Raw genomic sequence first — 22,779 nt, forward strand, 5'->3', positions numbered from 1 at the left:
GAGCTCCAGGGATGTTTCCCTGACATTTATGGGGGAGCTGCCATTTGTTCCTTCTTATTTGTTGTGGATACTTGAATGACAAACAGATGTACACTGTATTTCTTTCTTTATGATTCTAAGATACTAAAATCAACACTGGCGCAAACTTAGCAAAACTGAAATTGAACCTGAGCTCTGTATTTCAGGGTGCTCACCCGAGGAACTCATATGTGTCCTTCAGCAGTTGGCTCCTTTCAGAAAGTAAAATGTTCAGCATCTGTGTAATAATTGATATCCAAAATCCTCCCTCTCTCCCCCAGGTGATCCTGCCTCAGGCCTGGGAGCCGGGCTGGGGGAGGCCTTGTGGCCTCTCTGTCACTTACTACACTTTCTGGGTCCTCCAGGCTGGTATAGGCAGGCACTTGTGGAAGCGTGGCTGCTGCCCCTCGGCTGTCGGGGCCTGGCTGCAGATGTGTCATGGGGAGTGATGGATGGGGCGTCCATCGGATGAAACAATGGTGCTGGGTGATATGTGTGTGCGGCCAGAGCAGGGGCTCTACCCAGCTTCCTTTAGCACTCAGCAGATAGGGAAAAAGCAAAGGACTGGTAGTTACTGTGTTTTCTGTCTTATAGGCATGGATGGATTTTTAAAATCAGATGAGAGACAAAGACTGGCCAAAGAAAGACGAGAAGAAAGAGAAAAGTGTCTGGGTAAGTTGTACACTTCGGCTGTTTGGGTCCAAGGGTGTGGAGATATGGCAGGGTCTTTTCTGAAGATCCTTAGAAATTTGTGAATGAATGGGCAGGGAATGAGGACAATTGCTAGATGAACATGAGGAATTGGGGTTCATCTACACGGTGACTGGCATGTTCACAGATATTATATAATTCTCAGAACTGTTCATTCACTCACTTAGCAAACATTGTACTCTAGGCACTGTGCTAGGGGCTGCAGATATGATGGTGAAGAGAGAGAAACAGCCGCTGCCTCTGACCTGGGGAAGTCCACTCAGGTGTCCACTGTGTGTAGTCACTCAGATTCTCTCCTGGCCATCTAGAAAGGCCATCCTCGGGAGAACTCAGAAGATTGACATTTACATCATTTTCTGTGTTAGGGCAGGGAATGCCAGTTAAGAAATGCAGACTTACCTCTTGCAAGCTACAAGCTATAGACAGTTAAGTACAGAGAGCTCTCCACTGGGTACTGTGAGGTAGATAGTGGTTGCTCCCATGGAAATGAGACAAATGAGGAGTTTCAGGTTCTTCTCCTTGACTGCCTCCTGCAGGTTGGTTCAGGCACTGCCCTTCCCTGACTTAGCCAGGTGGAGTTAAGGGCCCCTTAGTAAATGTCTTGAGGGGAAGGCCAGTCTTGTTCATGCGTTTTACCCACTTGCCCAGCTTAGCGTCTGGTGCATAGTGCATGCACAGTTAACATGTTTTTGAATGAATGTACCCTTACAACTGTTATTTCTTAACCCAGCATATGGCTTAGCCATTGTGCACAAGTTTGACTTAATGATAGCAATAATAGTCATAGCTCCCACACGTGGGGAAGTGTAATTGTCTCGTGCATTGTCTCGTTTGAGCTTCACAGCATTGTTATGTAGCAAACATGACTGTCCTCAAGTGTAATTGTCTCGTGCATTGTCTCGTTTGAGCTTCACAGCATTGTTATGTAGCAAACATGACTGTCCTCAAGTGTAATTGTCTCGTGCATTGTCTCGTTTGAGCTTCACAGCATTGTTATGTAGCAAACATGACTGTCCTCAAGTGTAATTGTCTCGTGCATTGTCTCGTTTGAGCTTCACAGCATTGTTATGTAGCAAACATGACTGTCCTCACTTCACAGAGGAGGAAATCAAGGCAGAGAGATGCTCTGGTTAATATGCCCAGGGTCACCCAGCTAGTGGCAGAGATGCCAGAACTCTTTATCTCAATCACTGCATCCTAGGATCCCACCAGGCTCTTTTTTTTGGTCTCTACTCTTGCTTCCGTGTTTTGGGTCTTAATCCAAACAGCATGGGGTGCTCTGGTAATGACACCTCTTCTACTTTCCTTCCCCAGCTGCCCGGGAGCAGCAGATCCTGGAGAAAGAAAAAAGAGCCAAGCTCCAGTATGAAAAGCAAATTGAGGAGCGATGGCGAAAACTGGAAGAGCAGCGGCAGCGGGAGGACCAGAAGAGGGCTGCGGTGGAAGAGAAGAGGAAGCAGAAGCTCCGGGAGGAGGAGGTGAGTCCTGGGAGCTCCCCACCCCTACCCCCACCCTCTCCACAGGGCTTAGTGCTCAGGTCGTCTGGGCATTTGTCCAGCTCTGGGGAATGAGAGCAGCCTTCTCCTGCACCTTCTCCCATACCTTCTCCCCAGTGGCTCACCATGCCTTCTTTCAGCAGTGTGACAAATACAGCATAAGCAGTGCTGGCACAGAAACAAAGAGACTTATCCATTAACGCAGGTGTTAATTTGCTGTGTGACCTTGGGCAAGCTCGTTGGCTTCTCTGGGCCTTGATTTTCTTGTCTCTGAAGTGAAGGGGTTGGATTCGGTGGTCTCTGAGGCGGAGACCTAACCTTTTCTGACTCTAAATTAAGACTCAGAGGGGATTGTGGATAGGGACTGGGTGATGTAGACCTGAGGGTTCTGGACTACCGGGAGCCCATGTCTCCAGGGCAGACACAAGGCCAGAGCAAGAGCTGTGAAGGTTGAGAATAATATGGTCTTGTTATTCATCACTGGAAAATTAGTCTGCCTTCAAATACAAAGATGCTAGTGTATTTAAATCTTAATGTAGTTCCTTGCTTTAATCATCCTTTCTTTCCAGTTACCTTTTAAAAAAGAAATGGAATGTAATTATCCTCACAGAGTCCTTTATTACTAAACTTTGAAAATAGAAAGCATATTTGGATTATAGATTTTCTTAACAAGTATATTTTAGGAACGTAATCATAGCCTTGTATCAGGTGATGATCATTTCTTATTCATAAGGTATAATGGCTCATCTTTTAGTGTAACAATATAGAGGTTTGTTAATCTACAGTACTATAGTATACAAAGATGTTTGTATAAATTTTGTGGGTTTTTAAAAATCTCTGAATGATTATCACTGTATTTATTTACCCCTTTCTTTTTTTTTTAATTTAGAAAAACATGAACACACACACACACACACATACACACACACACACACACACAATTAGACCTGCCTTTGCCCCAGAAGCAACCATTTATAACGATTTCTTTGTTGCTCTCAGTGAATGAGGGTCTAAGCAAGGGTCTTAGCCATGGTTCATTGCTGGCTGCAATCCGATTGCTGTGGCTTCATCTGCTTCCACTCTACCACTAAGCAGCTGGTGGCCAGGGACAAGTCACATAACACCTCTGACTCTGTCTGCTCAGCCTAAAATAGAGGTGATTACAGTAATTAAAGGAGATGACTTTTGTGAAAGTGCCCAGTGAAGCACCTAACACAGAGTGATCTCACAGAAATGTTAGATTCCCTTCAGTTACTTCAGCCGACTTTGGCTAGAGCAAGGGCAAGAGGGAGCTACCCAGAAAAGATTATGGCACAGAGTCTGTAGACTACAAAAAAAGTCACAGGGTGATAGGCTGTTTCGGTAACGGGACAAATTTCTCTTTTCCAACCTGTGTATTTGTGATGAGTCACTAGACTCTCCAATTTTCTTCCCATTGTATATTCCTTCATGACTTAGAGCTTGTCCCCTTCCTTCTTGGTCTCCCTGCTTTGATTCCTGACATTCTGCAGGATTGCTGATTCAAGAAAAAGCTTGTCACTGCTTTTTCCAGGAAGGGGCACTGTGAAGTCACGTTAGACACTTCCTATGCACTGACACATCCTTCATTGTCACCAGCAACTGCTTTTGAGACAATTAAAAAAAAATTTTTTTTTTAAAGATTACCGATAAGGGGATCTTAACCCTTGACTTGGTGTTGTCAGCCCCACGCTCTCCCAATTGAGCTAACCAGCCATCCCTATATAGGGATCCGAACCCCTGGCCTTGGTGTTACCAGCGGCACACTCTCCCAAGTGAGCCACAGGCTGGTCTTTGAGACAATTTCTGTCTATAATTTTCCTTTATAGAACATTAGTGCTAGAGGCGTGTTAAGCAGTCAGACTCTCCTCTTCTTGCAGATGAGGGAATGTCATGCCAGATGGTGGGTCCTGATGCAGTTGAATCTTTAGTGGTTTCACTTCCAGATCATTTTCTATTTGCTTGTGTGCTTCCGTGCACCCCTAATGTGGTGGGGGGCAGGGGATGCTGCCTGACTCTTGTCAGCACAAGCTGAGCTTGCTTCCCTCAGCAGGGCAGGGCTGAGAGCTGAGCCTCCTGCAGTCAGGTAGCAACCCAAGGAAGCAGCAGCCTCCCCCTGCCACCTGCTCCTGCCCTCAGGGCCCCAAGAGACTCAGGTATGGCTTAAGGACTTGCCCCACACAGGCTGGCCTGTTAACTATGTTAGCATCAACACTCTACCAGTCCAGAGGCCTGTTTGGTGTTCTCGGGGGTGATCTTTAGGGAGGAGGGATACATCTGCACTGGAGAAGATCCTCTCCAAAGGTAACCCTTTGTGCTTCTTCCCATGTTTCATGGAGAGCTCTGGGAGGGCTGCTGCCTGCTCAGCACCTGGCTAGGGAGATTCTTGATTCTCTTTTTCAGTGCTGGGTTAAGTTCTTTTTGTCATGCTCTGTCTCTGTCAACCAGAGAATAACCTCTGCAGGAAGCCTGTCCATCCTGGGCAGGCTATTTTGCTTTCCTGGCCTGTTGGAAAGTGTTTGTGTTGCCCACCAGGTCCTACCTCTCTGGACCCAGTATTCAGGAGCTCATAAGAAGCCTCTTGACCCCTAATCCCCACCCAGCCCTGCCTGTCTCCGTGTCCCTATGGATGCCATGACGTCACTCTTGGTAACCACCCATGTCTGTGCCAAGGCAGAAGTGGATAACAGGATAACACCATTGGCCTGACTCCCAGAGGTCTCATGAGTCGGCAGCAGTGGAAGCTGGTCAGACCTATCCCAGGTAGATAGAGTACAGTATCTACTTGAGACCCTGACCTTGAACTCATGCTCTCTCCAGAGGCCACCTTCTCCTTAAGGTGGGTTCCTACAACCCTCACATGCCACACAATTCCGAAGGATTGAACTACTGGAACAAATTCCTGTCACCTAATTGAGGTAAGGCTGACAACACAGTGTGCTCACCATTCTCCACTTAGGGGTATAGCTTCCTGACTAGTGGCCCTAGAAAATGGGATTTGATGAAGCCAGCTCCATGTTCCTCATGCTAAACAGATGACCAGGAAAGGCCTCTTTCAAAGAGTAGCTCCATCTTTATCATTTGGAACTTCTCATACTCTTATTGCTTGATACCTCATAATACCTACCAGGCAGGGTATAAAACAAGAAATTTCTGAACTCACCTAAACAAAAGCTTCACTCAGCTGAGGGCTGGCCACTCTCAGAGGGCATGGCCTGGTGAGGCACCATGCCAACCATGTGCTTCCTGGCCAGATGTGGACATCGGTTTGTGGAGAGAAAGGCCCTCCTGCTGCGTCTTGCTGAGGACCGCTGGGAGCTTGTTCCTGCGATGTCATCCCCAGAAAACACATAGAGCAGTGGAAAAGACACAACCACCCCCCATTTCCCCCTGCACTCCTGCCAGGGACTGCTATCTGGGCCATGCCCTGCTGGAGCCCTTTTATACTACTCAGCCAGCTTAGTGGATCACCTTGGTCATGGTTCTCCAGGTTTATTCAGGCAGCTCTAGAGCTGGAGTTCAAGGGGTCAAGAGTAAGGCCCCCCTCATTCCTTCCTTCTGCTAAGCCCCACCCAGTAGAGGATATTCTAGGGACAAGCATTTGCCTTACCATTTCCCCATCCTCTGTTGATTATCAGCAGATACTCAGGAGAACGAAAACTTAGCAGGAAGTGCAGTATGCAGTACTAATAGTTGTTAATATTGTTTTTCTGATGTGATTGAACTTTCTCTGTCTCTCTCATGCTCAGACTTTCCTCTAACCAGTGGCTCTCATAGTGTGGTCACAAGACCAGAAGCACCTGGGAACTTGTTAAAAATGCATATTCTCATCAGGCTCCATTTCAGACCTACTGACTCAGAAACCCTGGGGGTAAACCCTTGCAATTTGTGTTATAAAAAGCCTTCCCAGGGGCTTCTGGTGCATGAATGCTCAAGTTTGAGAACCACTTGTCTAAATTATCCTGTTAATAGCAATCCTCTTCAAATTCAAATTCAGTTAGCATTGGGTAAAGACTATGCTAGTCATTATCCCATAGACTTAGAGTGATCTGGTGATGTTGGTAATATCAAGACCAGCAGCACCTGGGAACTTGTTAAAAATGCATATTCTCATCAGGCTCCATTTCAGACCTACTGACTCAGAAACCCTGGGGGTAAACCCTTGCAATTTGTGTTATAAAAAGCCTTCCCAGGGGCTTCTGGTGCATGAATGCTCAAGTTTGAGAACCACTTGTCTAAATTATCCTGTTAATAGCAATCCTCTTCAAATTCAAATTCAGTTAGCATTGGGTAAAGACTATGCTAGTCATTATCCCATAGACTTAGAGTGATCTGGTGATGTTGGTAATATCAAGACCAGCAGCACCTGGGAACTTGTTAAAAATGCATATTCTCATCAGGCTCCATTTCAGACCTACTGACTCAGAAACCCTTGGGGGTAAACCCTAGCAATTTGTGTTTTAAAAAACCTTCCCAGGGGCTTCTGGTGCATGAATGCTCAAGTTTGAGAACCACTTGTCTAAATTATCCTGTTAATAACAATCCTCTTCAAATTCAAATTCAGTTAGCGTTGACTATGCTAGTCATTATCCCATAGACTTAGAGTGATCTGGCGATGTTGGTAATATTATTCCCATTTGATAGAGACTATGCTAGTCATTATCCCATAGACTTAGAGTGATCTGGTGATATAGGTAATATCATCCCCATTTTATAGTTGTGGAAACCGAAGTCCAAGGATATCAAATGATTAGCTCAAGAACACAGGGCTAAAAAGTGGCAGGCAGAGGTAGAATTTGAATCCTTATCTCCTGACTCAAAATCTAGGATTTTTTTCCATTTCATCACATGAAGGAACAGAAAAAGGTACGAACACTAGGCAATAGTAATCTAGATAGGACTCACCTCTAACAAGAGTGCAGTGGACAAGTTTTGTTTTTGACATATTTGAGTCACCCCATTCTGACTTCTTTGGGTTCCATAAGTCCCCTTCTGTTAGAGCTTGGTTACCACCCATTTTTCATCATCTCTCCAAAAGTGGGTTATACAAAGTGATTGTGTCTTTCTTTCAAGGATAGCTATATTTTCATATGCCTACTCAAGGTCAAAAGAAATGAATCTCCATTGGTGGAATTTGGAGCAGCTCGGGGGATTGAGGGTGGATGGCAGAGATAGTTTTTCTAAAGCTAACTGGACAGTCCAGGGGTAGGTCTGGCTCTAGGTCAGCATTCCCTTATACTTATGGCCCCTGAATAGCTGCTCAGTGGGTCTCCGTGGCTCTTTGTTTTCATTAGTCCTTAAGAAGAGGAGGGGCTATCTTGTGAGGTCCTTCTGGCATGTAGGAAGTCTACCATAACCCATCCAATACTAAATTCACTCTAGGGTGAAAGTTTTCAACACTTAAATTAGGCCATTGGTTAAATACTTTATGTTAAATCCATACAATTTAGCCCCAGTCTCGAGTGGCCATACTTCAGGCATCAAATGGTGGAGTTCTTTTCCTTCCAAGCCACAACTTTTATTGAGCAGACCACCAGGGTTGCCCATCAGAGTTTAATGGGCCAGGGTTGTGAGGACAGGACTCTGCCAGGAAACGCAGATTCATGATTGTATAGTCTCAGGCCAAAAACTAGACACAATTTGTAGCCAAAACAAATCTGAGAATGACAAGAGGGAAAAAAAAATTTCTCCTGCTTACAGGTCCCTGGAGAGGCAGTCTCTTAGCAAGGTGCTATTCAGAGAAAAATTATGCAGAGGAGGCTGAGATGTAGAGGAACCAATGCGCATCTCATCCCTGTGGGTAAACAAAAGGAATAAATCTACCTCCTAAGTGACCTTTATGTGTTTCTAGTAAGTGAAATAAAGGAGCCTTTTCCTCATCCTTAAGTCATGGTTACTCAGTTGATGCTGTCATTAATTTTGCTTGTTTTTTTTTTTTTTTAAAGCCATGAGAAAATCATATCTTTTTGCTTTGGAGTCAGGCTAGGATCAGCCCAGTTCCCGGAGCACCTCAGGGTTGGGTTTTATGAGGGATAAAGGGTGTTGGTGTTGCTGTTTGCCTTACTCGGGGCCTTCTCCAGTGGAGGCAGAGAGGGGAGTTGGTATTTGCAGTGTCATTGAGATGGTGGGGGTGCAGAATCAGAACACCTTCACTTCAGGGCCAAGGAGAACTTTATGAAAGTAACAATTTGGTTAATACGCATAGGAGAGTGCTTTTGATAAATCCTCCTTAGAGACAAACCTGCTTGTTTTTCTCTTCTGGTTAAAAATTGTTTAGTTCTTCCTTCCCTCCCCCCGCCCCCCCCAATCCTCAAACCTGCCTAACTCCGGAAATGGGTGCATGCTTTATTTTTAATCCAGAAGTTCTGTACTCTTGTCTCTTTTAAATTTTGAAACATGCAGTATTATCCCCAGAATATTCTGTAGCAGAAATATTATAGAAAACAATCGATTCCCCTTTAAGAAGTTCTGAGATGAAAATGAAGCTTTGCAAAATAGATCTCAAAGTCATGTATTATCCCAAACAGTTATGTTTCAGGCTACAAAAACTCAAATTCTATTTTAATTTAAATTTTCTCAAATCAGAATGTTTTATGCTTTCAACTAGAAAAAGGATACAGTTGGTTCTGGAGCAAAGAATCCAGTTCTCCTACTATATGGCGCAAAATGGGGCTTGACACGGGCCTGAAGGAGTTAATGCTTGTTGGGCATTATTCTTAAATAAATCAAGGCCTGGTGCAGCTGCTCCTGGGGGACAAGAGGGGAGGGGATGCGGTGTTCGTATTTGGGGCCAGTGCTAGCCTAGCTGCATTGTTTACTCTCCACCCACTAAGAATGCGCTTGTGTGGTGGAGAGAGCATGTGTGCCTGGGTTTTGGATGCAGAGTACAGAAAACCCTATTCGGTGACTCAGCCTGCACACTGAGGCGGCAGTGCAGTGGGGCTGGGTGGTTAATCTTGCTCTCCCTTAACACTGCCGCTTTACACGACTGGGCAGGAGCGGCTGGAGGCAATGATGCGCAGGTCCCTGGAGCGCACGCAGCAGCTGGAGATGAAGAAGAAGTGTTCATGGGGAGCATCGCTGGCTGTGGGCCCCACAGGACGCGATGGTGAGTATGGGGCTGTGCCCGCATTACAGGGCCCTGGTGGGAGATCATGGGGCTGGGTGCCCGCAGGATCTGGGGGATGCTTTGCACAGCTTTACCGGTACCGTTTTTAGGTGTAATGTTTAAAACTGCCAGGCTTCCTGTGTATGCATTTCTTGTGAAGGGGATCTGTGTATTCTTCTTGCTAGCAAATAGCAGTTGATACAATAACTGGGCTTTGCGGGAGAGCAGCAGAACAGCAAAGAAAATGAATGCGGAGCCTAGTTAGCCAGACTCAGCTGGCACGCCTGGGGTAGTCCGATCCCAGGGTAGGAAAATGGCAGGAGGCTCAGTCATGGCTCTAGACATGACCGGGAAAGGCAGAGCAGCAGTTGCCTTTGGAAGAGGGCTAGGCTTTTTCTTGTCTCATTATTAATTTTTGTTGCTCTTTCAGTTTTGTTTCAAGGTGACATTTATTTCATTATCCAGTACATACTCATCTTTAAATTTTAAAAGTTTAATTTAATGTGTGGATTGTTATTAGTCTCTGGGTGGCTTTTCATCCTTGTCAGTGTCTCACTACATTTCAGTGATCTCAGCATTCTGTTAATGCAGGAGTTATACATTAGCTGTCTGAGAACAAATGGTTTAAGTTTATAGGATGGTTTCTTGACTTTGCTGTATTGTGCTTTTAACCTTTTGGCGGGGAATATACTTTATTTTTTCATTTTTGAGACATCAGTAACCCATTTCAGTTACTTTTTCTAATTTTCTAATTAGAAACTAAAAAAATAAATTTGGACTTTTTTCTTTTACCTCTCTTTGCTCTGATTTTTTGCTGTGTAGGTGAATCAGAAAATACCCCACCCCCTCCTCTAGGTTTAGCATCCAGCACCCTCCCTCCGGATGCAGGGACCACTGCCGCCGCTGCCGAGCCCACCAACGGTATATCCAAGCATCATGTGCCATGGCGTTTTGTGATAACTGTCCTGATCACCCTCCTCCATCACCGTGTCTGTCTCAAGCACTTTTACAATTGGTTGCTTAGTCTGACCCGTTATAACTATTTTTCTAGAGATGTGAATAACATGCTCATATTTCTTTGTTCCTGTGTCATCATGGAGCTGTGCATGCCTTACATTTTAGTGCCCTGGAGACATTTCATCCTCAGCTCACTAACTTCTGCCTTGAAATCTTGTCAGTGTTTGATTTTTGTACACTTAGATCTTTAACCATCTCATTAATATCTGTTTTAGGCATCAAGTAGTAGGGCATTCTAATCACTTTTGGTTACCAAAACTATAATCACACAGAGTTCTGAATGGAATACTTGGGCTTGGTGTTAACGTGATGGATTTCTGTAGAGGTGTTTGAGAGAGAGTGGTAGAGACTTTATCAGTACCAACACTAGGAATCCAAATCATTAGATAATTTGGCTTTGTGCTTGATTTCATCTCTCTGTCTAATAGGCTCTCTGTTTTAGATAGTCCTGGGAAATTCTTGTGGTCTAGATCAAGAACAGAACTAGCAAAACTTTGTTCTCATTTACTAATGACTTTAGAAATTCAACCCATCTTTGGCTGGCAAAGAAAAAACAAGATGTAAAAGGGATTCATTATTTACCAGCAATGCAGAAAGTCATATTAGCAGTAGGAATAAATAGCCTTGGTTCCCAGCATTCCTTTGACAAAGAATAATCCTTATTGGTGGTGCTCTGCAGCAGAGGTTTTGCCACACAAGCTGAGTTACTTATACACTGGCCTTGCCACACAGAGAAGTGCAGGTAGAGTGGAGTAATTGCCCATTGGAAATCAGAACCCAGGGTGAGGTGAGTGTGGTATTTAACTCGGTTATACAGTTTAAGGAGGTGCCAAAAATCTCAATAATCAAGATAAAATATTTTAATGAGATGTTTTTAAAAATTAACGTAAAACAATCCATAATAAAATATCTAATTTCTAAAGACCAGTGTTATGCTGAGCCATATGGGAGCCTAAGACAGAAGGAAAAATGTGCACTCCTATATACATAGTTTTCTGTAATTTCTAATGATTAATTTTTTCCCAGAGCATTAAAGTAGTTTAAAAAATACTGAAATTTTATAAAGTAGGAGTATTAAAACTCACAACATCATTTCGTTTAAATAGTTTGTTTATCCCCAAATTTATCATAGTCTTACTTCAGCTTAATTAAAAATCATTTAAGATTGTGACTTGGTCAGCAGAAATTGTCAAACATGGCAGTTCTCTCATTTGAAAACAAGATGAGCAGAGGAGTAGATTTTGAAAATATTATTGATGAGTTTGCTTCCCCTACAGTCAGGGGGATACATTTTTCCTTTTGCCTCTGGCTCCGACATAGTTTGGGAGATCACTGTCAGCACCTCTTTGTTTGCTGTAATGGTTTAATTTAGAAACCATTACATACATACATAATTTAGAAACCAAGTCTGCAATAATGACTGGCACATTTGAACACCAAACCCAGAGTCGCATATTAAAATCCTAACCAAGAATGGTTAAAGCATTAGCAAAGGGGCCATTTGACTCCATCTCTTTTTTATTTTTTTGTTTGTTTGGCAGCTGGCCAGTACAGGGATGGAACCCTGGACTTTGGTGTTATCAGCACCATGCTCTAACCAACTGAGCTAACTGGCCAGTCCCCCATCTCTTAATAAGAGGAAGAAAACCAACTGCTAAAGGTCCTTCTGCTTTAAATACAGCTCTTTGCATTACAAATTACATCTGTCTCCAACCTGAGCTACAGATAACCTTCAGGGAAAGTTCAGTTTCAGCACACACTCCCAAACCATAGAGCATTTTCCAGTGTGGCTTTGTCTCTGGGTCCAGGTTGGTTTTGTTTTTGCATGGTGTGAATATATTTAAAAACCCCTGGACACAAGAAAATGATTTGTTGATGGGATTAGCATGGCTTTAGTTGAGCACTTGAGTGAGGTTGAACATTTGAAATTGAAGAGAAGAACATAGTGAAGAAATTGTACAGATGATCTTGCTGCAGACCAGTGGCTGCTGTAGCCCGAGCATTTCCAGATAAGGATAATGGAATATCAGGATGATGGAAGCAGAGTATGCCACAGCAGTTTTAGGAGGTGTATGGATGAGGACAGGAAGGACACTTTGGGATATGAGTTTCTTGGTCTACCTTGGTGTAAATACCAATGTTTTTAATGCATTTCTCTACAGCATGTGACAAACTTTCAACATCAACCGTGAATTTGCCAAAGCAGACGGAGCCTCCCATGAGTAAACGCCTGTCTTCATCTACCGTGGCAATATCCTATTCCCCAGACCGAGGCAAGTGAACATGCAGACCTGGTCTCTCCAGTTTGCTTCTTTCTGGTGTGAGCATCTAAACGTTGGCCTTTGTGAGAGCACCCTCTTGAGCCTCTTGCTAACCACCATTGTTCTGGCCTTGTGAAATGAATGTGGGAGCCCCAGGGCCTCACTAACAGGACTTTGGGAAGTGGCATTGTTCTTTAGGGCCAGGTTGTTGTGGAAAAGGGACAGGAATTAATGATAGCCTCCCAGTCTGAAAGAGATTGTTTCATTTTCCACAATGTGTGTAGGAGTTGTCCTGTCCAGGAACTAATTGACTGGTGGGCAGATGTGTCTGTTAAAAAAGTAACTGCCCTATCAGTGATGGGATGCAGTTGATTAGCCAGAAAGAGCAGAATTGATGAGTCAGAGTTGCATGGGAGACTGAGATATGTGAAAATTGGGGCTCCACAGACATCCGTGGTTCATAGGTCTGCCTCTTTTGTAGATGAAAACAGAAGCGCAGAACTAATATGAGGCCTCTAAAAGAGGAAAAGGGTGGGAGGCCTTGTCAGGAACTTTGTTTTGAGGTGGGAGATGATATGTATAGGACATGTGCCAGAAGCTGAATAGATTTAGCATCATCCATGTTCTAACGGAGGTTCAGCTGAGTCACCGAAAGTCTGGATTTCCACCTTTCAGAGTATGTAAGTTAAGGAAGGGAGAGAAGCTCTCCATGCATTAAATGCAGCTTTTAAAGCATCACTGAAGAAGTGTTAGGTGCCTGTGGAGGATTTAGCACGTCAAGTCATCACCAAGGGGAGGACATTTGTGACTTGGCAGAGGCCAGTGTGCCTTCCGGTGATTTTTTCATTGGCATTGACCTCCATCTCAGAGGCATATCATGTGTGTCAGAGACTCTGTGAGTGTCATAATCATAATGCTGCTGATCTCATATGGTTCATGGGTAAGTGCTGGGAACCTGGGCACAATTAAGAGCTGAGCGAGAAAACACCTACATACTCAACTCTAGGTAGCTGTTCCATTAGTGAGTGGATTCTATACGTTTTCGTTAATTCACATGGTTATAGATTGATATTAAATTCATTTTTGCATTGATTAATACATAAAGGTAGCAGTATATTATTATTTATTGTTGACAACCGAATTATCTGCTTGTGGATTAAAAATTGAAAATTTTCAATCCCCAAACCATTTACTAGTTAATAGACACCCAAAGAATACAAAGTAATGGAAAAGTTAATCCATTACCATATAATATGTTCTGAAACCATCAAAATATTTTGGTCATTGAATTTTAGATTATGAATACTACTTGTCTTCCATTAAAGCTGATAATCAGTTGACTGTTACTACTTTTGTACTTATTTAATTTTTGTGCTTCTTCACATGAAAAAAGTATGCAAGGATGTATTTTTATATTATTACAGGATGAAATATTTCATATAAAAATCAGTGTGTTATGAAATACTTCTTAAGAGAGGACCTAAAACAAGTGTTTTATAGGTATAATCTCTCTTTTATTTTTTTCAATGTTACATCTCCTTGGTGAGTAAATGGTTTCTTGAGTCCATATTACATCTTGGGAGGCAGGCTAATTCTCTTTGAGTAATATAGGTCACTGTACTGTAATAGCATATTGAATGCATTCTGGCACCCCAAGAGAATTACTACACTCTCCCAAACTCTAAATGATACATCATTTGTTTTATTTTACTATGACGAATTCCATAGCCATCCTTTGTTAGAATATTTTTATTTTCCGCATTTCTTCTGCCACCCAAAAGTTAGTTTACATCATGCACTGTATCATTTAAACATTTTATTTTGTTTCTTTTAATTTTGCTTTTTAAAATTTTTATTTGATTCCATCCCTCAGCTCTTCGCATGCACCTTAGTACCATGGAAACCTTTCTTGTTATGCGACTGTTGACACCCACACAGGCTTCTTTAGCCAGAAGCAGAAGTGCAGTCATGCTCTCTGAGCAGGCCGGTGACTCAGGTAAAAGAGGCCAAGCTGGTGACACTGAGGAAAATGACCGAAGTGGTGTTGGTCAGCCTATGATTTCTTCCTGAATTTTGCATTTTGCTTCCCATTTGCTGGCTTTGTGAAATGTCTTCAATGGTTAATAACATTTCTACCCACCAATGTTTTGCTATTGCTGTGTTTCTTTTATGTGTCACAGAGGTGAGTAAATTATTTTATGACCGAGGGCATGTACATTAGGGAAAAAATCCACTTGATGAGCTGTGGAGGTTAGTAGACTTTTCTTAAGAGATGGTTTGGCAAAGTAGCCTGCAGACCACAGTCTAGGGAGTTCTATAACCAGCTCTCCCCCTCACTGGCTCTTACCATTTTGGGTAAGTTAATTAACTTCTCTAAGCCTCAGTTTGCTTATCTGTAAGATGGAGTTATTTTAAATTGTCATGAGGATTAAATGAGATAATGCATGTATATGAGATAGCACAATGATTGGCACAGAGTAAGAGCTGAACAACCCTCTAGAGCCTGACTACTCAGAAGGTGGTCCATGGACCAGCAACGGTGGCATCACCTGAGAGCTTGGTAGGAAGGCCCCACCTGACCTGCACATTAAAGTCTGAGAAACACTGGACCAGACCATCAAGCCTTTCCTTTACCAAAGCGGATCAAATCATCATGTCAAGATTAGTGAGGGCTGGCATTCTCTTTGGTTGCAGATGAGCAGTCCTGCATCCACGTGGGGTCAGGGCTGGTCTCCATTCCCTAGATAGTGTATTCAGTGAGATGACATAAAACCTCTGCCTGGTTGTACCTGCTTCCCAATAGTTACACTGTTTTACAAAGAAGATATACAAATAGCCAATAAGCACATGACAGGATGCTCAACATCATTCGTCATTAGGGAAATGCAAATCAAAACCACAATGCAATACCATTTCATACCCACTACGGTAGCTAAAATTTTTTTAAAAGGAAAAATAAGTGTTGGTGAAGGTGTGGAGATACTCACCCTCGTACGTTGCTGATGGGAATGTAAAGTGGTGCAGCTGCTGTGACAGTTCCTCAAAAAGTTAGGCACAGAGTTACCATGGACTCAGCAGTCTCCTAGGTATAAAGCCAGGGAAATTAAAAGTGTGTTCACGCGAAAACTTGTACACAAATGTTCTTAACAACATCATTCACAGTAGTCACAAAGTAGAATCAACTCAAATGTCCATCGACTGATGAATGGATAAACAAAATGTGGTATATCCAGAAAGTAGAATATTACCCAGCTATAAAAAGGAATGAAGTACTGATACATGCTACAGGATGGATGAACCTTGAAAACATTATGCAAAGTGAAGGAAATCAGTCACAAAAGGCCACAACTTGTATGATTCCATTTATATGAAATGTCTGAAATAGGCAAATCCATAGAGACAGAAAATAGATAGTGGTTGTCAAGGACTGGGGGAGGGAGGAAAGGGAAGTGACTGCTGAATGGATAAAGGGTTTCTTTTGGGGGTCTTGAAAATGTTCTGGAATCAGACTGTGCTTATTATTGCACAACCTTGTGAATGCACTTTCTAAAGGGAGAATTTTATGGTATGTTAATTAAATCTCAAACAAAAAAATAACCCTAGCAGTTAGGAAATATCCTCTGAATGTGTCAGGGGTCCCCAAGACCACTTCCAGGATTAATGATTTGCTAGGAAATCTCATAAGACTCAGCTATAATTTCTTACAGTGAAAGGATACAGAGCAAAATCAGCAAAGGGGAAAGGTGTCCAGGGAAGACCAGGCACAAGCTTCCAGAGTCCTCTCCAGTGGAGTCAGTCAGGACCCAGTTCCCCGAGCAATGAGTTGTGACATGTATGATATGTTGCTAACCAGGGAAGCTTGTTAGAGACCTAATGCCCGAGATTTTTCCTGGGGGCTGGTCACATGTACCTCTCACCCAGAATGTAACCAAATTCCAGACTCCCAGAAAGAAGTCAGGTGCTCAGCATACACCGTATTGTTTGCACAAACAGTTCAGGTATGGGGAGTCACTCATCAGTTAACAATGGGAACCCTCCCAAAATCTAAGTTCCCAGATGCCAGCCAAGGGCCAACCTTATAAGCAGGCCTTTCCAAGGAGAGCGGTCAGGCCAGCTGTGCTAATAACTCTTTTCTGCACAGCCCAACTCTCTGGCCCTTGGCCAAGTTGTCTTAAGAATTATCAGTAGGACCCTACCCAGCAGAGTGCAACTAAGCTGTCCTGGACTTCACAGTTAAAGCAAATCCCATTTATCATAAAGGTCTATCCTAGGCAGCCAGATGGCTTCCTCCATCAGTTCTTGTATGAATCTTTTTTACCTGGCCCAAGCCATCAACTCAGGCCCAACACAGCTCTGGCCAGTAAGTTGAAGCTAACCTGCATGCCTTCCAGGGCTGAGGCAGTGTCATGATAGGGTGCACACATATAAGTGCAATCCCCGAGGGCACACGTGGTCCCCTGGAAACAGAGTTGACGATGTCAGAGTACCCTGAGCAGGGCCATGCAGCTTCAGCATGGCCTCACGGTGGTGCCTCCATCCCAGGGTGCTCCATCCAGTGCTGGTCACTCAGTTCAGTATGTGGTTTCCGAGGGGCTGCCTGAAGCCATCAGTCCCCAAACAGTTCTGTCAGTGACACTAGTTCATCCATCTGGCAGTCGTGGATGACATCTGGAGGTGTTCTGCAGGGACTATGCAGGAGCTAGTGCACTCCTGCCGTCTCATAGTCATGCTGTCTCATGCCATCTAGGCCCAGCAGTCCGTTCGTAATCCAGAGTGCTGACAGCAGCTTGCAAAGGCAGCATGGGGAGTTTCCCTTTAGGAAGGGGTGAGCTTCCAGGAGCAGTTCTGGAAAACAGATCACGAATGTCCTCCCCTGTACAACCCCAGGTGCTGGGTTCTGTTGTTTTTCTGTGTGTCCCATGCAGTAATCAAAAGTTTACATTTTCCTAATCATCCCTGCTCTCATCCAGACCTTTCAAAGAAAGGACAAAAACATTTTTACAAAAAAAATAAATAAAAATAAATTTTTATCCAGCTTAACCAGAAAGACACATCATGTTCAGGTATTAGTTGGGACAAAATTCTAAATTTTCATAAAATTTCAAACTAGGTTTCTGTCACCTCCCATCTGTTTTATCCTGGTCATTTATCCAGTGAGCAGCATAGAAAAGATCAGTTCCTTTCTGACAACAGCTGCATTTAACAGATTGCCTTACTAAGGTGTGTGTACTGGGGGAAAGGTGAGGGAAGTAGAGTCAGGTTCTCAGCTCATTGTTACGAACTGCAGCTACTCCAGAAAGTCAAACACAAGATGTCAACAGCAGTGACACATTCCCCAGAAGGGGTGGAGTCTGATCTGTCAGCAGATGTTGTGATGTCCCATTTCTACCTTGCAGCTTTTTCAGGAATCACACATTAGGAATGCAGTCAAACTCTGCATCAGAAATACAGAACCAATGAGCAGCTTGATTTCAGATGGTCCCATCAGAGAATAAGCCCTGTCCTGTGGGCATTTGTATGTTTTTACAGTTTAGGGCCCCACAGAGGGGTGTTCTATATCTATGACGGTCCCTAGTCAGTTTTTTTTTTTTAATGTATCCAGTTTGTCTGGACCTCATCAATTTTTAAAACTCCAAAAGTATCTCCATCTGGAAATTGCCCTTCTTTTTGCACCACCTCCCTATTTCCAGAGGTTCATTAGGCAAAAGTCATAGTAAAATTGTCAGTTATGGAAACTTGCTCTGGTTCCAATATTCAGAGTTTAAATTCCACCCCCCCACCCCCCCACTGGTGGCAAAAAATCAAGGAAATTGTGTCCCACTTTCACTTAGAGAAGAAAACAAAACCAAGGGCATCACCTGGGCTGCACTTTTTCCCTCACTTTATCCACCATGGTCAAAAGCCACTAGGAGAATCCATGAAGGCAACTCTCTTGGAGCTGCATCAGGCATCTTCAAATTCCATAGGTAAGCTTTACCTCTCCTAAGAGACAGCGGCTCAGCTGCTGATTCATATCATGATGACTCCATAGCCACCCAGGCACCACAGGTTCATTGTCCTCTACCCCTTTGTCCTTTTTTTTCCCCGAATGGTACTTTTGCCATATTTTGGTGAATCGGGGTCATTATAGCAACTCCTACTCCTGACACCAGTTGTGTCAGGGGTCCCCAAGACCACCCCCAGGTTTGATGGTTTGCTGGGAGAACGCAGAGGACTCAGCATATAGTTGAACTCATGGCTGATTTATTACAGTGAAAGGATATGCAGCAAAATCAGCAAAAGGGAAGAGGCACGTGGGGCCAAGTCCAGAGGAAACCAGGCACAAGTTTGCAAGGATCCTCTCCCACTGGAGTTATGCAGGACGTACTTAATTCCCCCAGCAACGAGTTGTGACAACATGTATGTAATGTTGCCAGCCTGAGAAGCTCACTCGAGCCTCCGTGCCCAGGGTTTTCACTGGGGCTGGTCGTGTAGGCACCCCTGCCAGGCACATACCCAAATTCCAAACTCCCAGGAGGAAAGCAGGTGCTCAGCATACACCATATCATTTTTACAGTTCCAGTACTCACCAGTTAATGATAGGAACCCTCCTGAAATCTGAGCTCCCAGATGCTGGCCAAGGGCCAGCCTTGTAAGCAGGCCTTTCAAAGGACAGCAGTCAGATCTACTATGTTAACAGTCCTGCACAAGGAAATTGAGGTTTAGAGAAGTTAAATAACCTGCCCAAGATGATTCAGCTATTAGGTGGCACTGCTAGATCTGTTTAGCTCCAAAGCACAGACTTTTAACCCCTGAAATGAACTTGACTCTTGAGTATTTGAACCTTTTTAGGGTAGGATCATTTTGTGTACAATAGAAAAAATACAGTATTTTGAGAATGCTGATTGCCCAGGTCACATTTTAACAGTAATGTGTTCTTCTCAACTTCCCACTCTCTCTACTTTTTCCATCTGTACTCTCTGTTTTGCTTGCTGTTATACTGTAACTCTCTAGTATTCCCTACCTGTCCTCGTGCAGCTGCTGCTGGCTCTCTTAAATCTTCTTACAAGTCTTCTCCCACTCGAAACACCGAGAGGAAGAAGACTGCATCTACATCTGGCGTAGGAGATGCTGGGAAAGGAGCCCCTGCAGGAGCAGAGGCCCCTCTGGTAGGTTTAAACCCATTCATTCACCCCTCCAGACTGTGGTATATCTGACAATATGGTCACTTCCTGCGTTTGACCTGTGGTCTCCATTTCCATTGGTCTCCAGGTACTGCTCAAAGGGTCGATTTGGTTTAAAATTTTACCCAACCTTTGAAAGTCATTTAACTTTTTGCACTCTCCTAAATCTTAGTGCCTTGGAGCAAATTCCTAATGATGGCCTCATTATAGCCTTCCCTTCGAAGGACAGGAGTCAGAAGGAATGTTCCAAGGGTCCTCTTTCTGCTTTTTTAAGGATATCTGATTTGGGGCCAGTCTTACCTCTACGGGTAACTAGAACTGAGGTTCTTGGTCAACCTTCAACCACAACAATAGCCTTTAAACATTTTTGATGGCATGCTGACACCATCAGTAAAATAAATGTTGAGCAGGTATCCCCTATTATATATATTTAGAAATTATATATGGTGCACTACTTTTGTTATCAGTTGCTACATAATAAATTACCTCAAACCTTGGCAGCTTAAAACAACAAATATTTTATTATTTCACAGGTTCTTTGGGTCAGAAACTGAGAGTGGCTTAGCTGGGTCGTTGTGGTACAGGGTCTTTAATGAGGGTGTGGTCAAGATGCTGGCCAGGGCTGTATCACCTGAAAGTTTGACTGGGCTTCTTCTGATATGGCTCACTCACGTGGCTCTTGGCAGGAGGCCTCTTCATAAAGCTGCTTGAGTGTTCAAATGACATGGCAGCTGGCTTCCCTCAGAGCAAGCAATCCAAGAATGAGTGTGCAAGGGGGAAGCTATGTTGTCTTTTGTGCCCAACCTGTCACTTCTGCCATATGCTGTTCATTAAAAGCAAGTCACTAAAGTCAACCCACATTCAAGGGGAGAGGAATTGAGTTCCCACCTGTTGAATGGAGGAGTATCAAATAATTTGTGGATTTATTTTAAAACCACCACGTTACTGTACTGCTGGGCATTTTACCATATCGTATTTTCTTTTCAAATCCATTGTGGCCCTGAGATTCTCAAAAAGTGAATGTCTCAGACTCTTGGATTTTATAATAGGGTGGATTACTGTGGAAGGAGCCTGATGTATATGGGTGCATTACTGTGGAAGGAGCCTGATGTATATGGGTGCGGGGATCAAGTGAGGATTTGCTGCAGAGAAGTTTGATAGGGAGAGAAGGAAACTAATCCTCATGGAGCACCATCTGCGGGCTGGGCACTGTTGTCTATTCCCTTCTACCTTCTGCCGAGGGAGGTGAGGGGGAAGATGTAGAGGAATGGGTGGAGTTGTAGTCCCCGTATACCGTGTATGTCCACAGCTCACTATCTTGGATGTTAGAGCCACATTTCACCCACCTGTAATTTTTTTGTAGTGATTATATATCTTTGTACTCTTTCTGGTTCCTATATGTCCAGGACCATAATATGGTTCTGTTGTTAACTCTTTGCAAAATAGCAAGGAGAAGGAAATCTTTGCATTTTGAGGCTAAAAATTGTTTTCTTGACTGGATGACCTAAATTTGATGACCTCATGGTGTCTCCCTGCAAAGATTCCCATCACGTGAAGCACTCTAGCTTTGTATTGATTCCTCTCAAAAAAAGAAGCTGGGCATTGCTTCCATCTGGGTTATTTTCAGAAACTGAGGAAATAGTGCCAGTTATGGGCTGTGGCTATCCTGTTCTGTGTTCCCCTACAGATGGAGAAAGTGAAGAGGGGACAACGAATGACAACTTCCATTCCCACTGGGGGCTTCGGGTCTCCTCTGAGAAAATGCGAGTTTCCTGGAAGTTTTTCTAAGAGGTCGTCTTCTCCTGTGATATCCAAGTAAGCGTCTTTACCCTTTGCCAGACAGTCTGACAATTAAGTCAGTTTGGTGGGGCTTTGAGCCATTCAGTGTTGTGGCCTTTGACTTATCTGCCTTGACTCTGTATCTTCTGGGTAAATTGTGGGCCATTGAGAGGTTTGTTGCCTGGTAAATATGGGACTCTTCTTATTTCCCAAGGTGATGCATTCAGCATTTTTTCTTTTGGTCTGTGAATTCTATTCTGCTTTTCTGACATTCTTTCTCCTTTGATTGCATCTGGATTGGAGTGATTTCATTGTGCTTGGGCACCTGCTCATACTCCCTGACACACCCCGCCCCCCCCACAGCACATTGTCTGTCTCTTTACAGAGACAGTAATAAATTGTCAGCCACGATTACCAGTATTTTTTCTTTTTTTTTTGGTTAGGAATTGGGCAAACTCACCAATGAAACCATGTAACTGAAAAACAAATTTACAGTAACAGTGTGACCATTGTCTTAGGTTATTAAAATATTTTACAGATGGTAACTGACAAGTGTGACTCAGTAAATAACTCAATCCAGCAGTACAATGGAAGCATCTTCAGAAGTACTGAGAGAGAAGGAGAACTATGTTTTAATTTAAGAAAATAGGGAAGTTTTTATATAGAGAGAATCCTATAACCTTGTTTAGTGTATCAGTTTTGTTCAGAGAGCAGAGGACAAAACAAATTTAATGAACACTTGGAATTTGTGTGTGGTTTTTTTGTTTGTTTGTTTTGTTTTCTTGACAGCTGGCCAGTACAGGGAACCGAACCCTTGACCTTGGTGTTATAAGGCTGTGCTCTAACCAACTGAGCTAACTGGCCAGCCCTTGGAATTTGTTAAAAATATTTTAAGGTGACGTCACCTCTTATTTCTTATGTGTTGCTTTCTAGCAGAGACTTTAACTATTATTATTTTTTTCAGAGATCACTATGGTTTTCATAGATTACTAATACCTGCTATTGATGTGTCTGTCTCCCATAAGGAAAATCCTTATATAGCACATTACTGAATTAATAGCATGATGTAAAAAAAAAATTTTTTTTTAAATTCATGCATCCTTTCTGTTCTAGTATTTCCTGTCTTTGGTTATGGTATTGCTCTTTTGCAATCTCTTTAAATTTATTATGTGGGCTCTGCAATCTCTTTTTCATACTTCTGAGTCTTT

The 22,779-nt window shown here is 43.3% G+C and overlaps 1 protein-coding gene across 4 annotated transcripts in view; it reads left to right on the forward strand.

Moving 5' to 3' along the window:
• Positions 1-614: 614 nt before the first annotated feature.
• Positions 615-22,779, forward strand: part of MAP7D2 (MAP7 domain containing 2) — a 50,861-nt gene continuing 28,696 nt past the window's right edge. For 2 of the 4 annotated variants that reach the window (XM_008573136.1, XM_008573138.1), the window contains exons 1-7: positions 615-690; positions 2,044-2,207; positions 9,240-9,351; positions 10,174-10,272; positions 12,531-12,641; positions 19,647-19,777; positions 21,480-21,607. In XM_008573136.1, coding sequence (XP_008571358.1) covers positions 615-690; positions 2,044-2,207; positions 9,240-9,351; positions 10,174-10,272; positions 12,531-12,641; positions 19,647-19,777; positions 21,480-21,607 — 821 coding nt within the window. Of the gene's footprint in view, positions 691-2,043; positions 2,208-9,239; positions 9,352-10,173; positions 10,273-12,530; positions 12,642-14,502; positions 14,626-19,622; positions 19,778-21,479; positions 21,608-22,779 lie in introns of all 4 variants that reach the window. The other 2 variants (XM_008573139.1, XM_008573137.1) reach the window with 2 other exon arrangements.

Source organism: Galeopterus variegatus, unplaced genomic scaffold, assembly GCF_000696425.1.
Source record: "Galeopterus variegatus unplaced genomic scaffold, G_variegatus-3.0.2 Scaffold881, whole genome shotgun sequence".
NCBI lineage: Eukaryota > Metazoa > Chordata > Mammalia > Dermoptera > Cynocephalidae > Galeopterus > Galeopterus variegatus.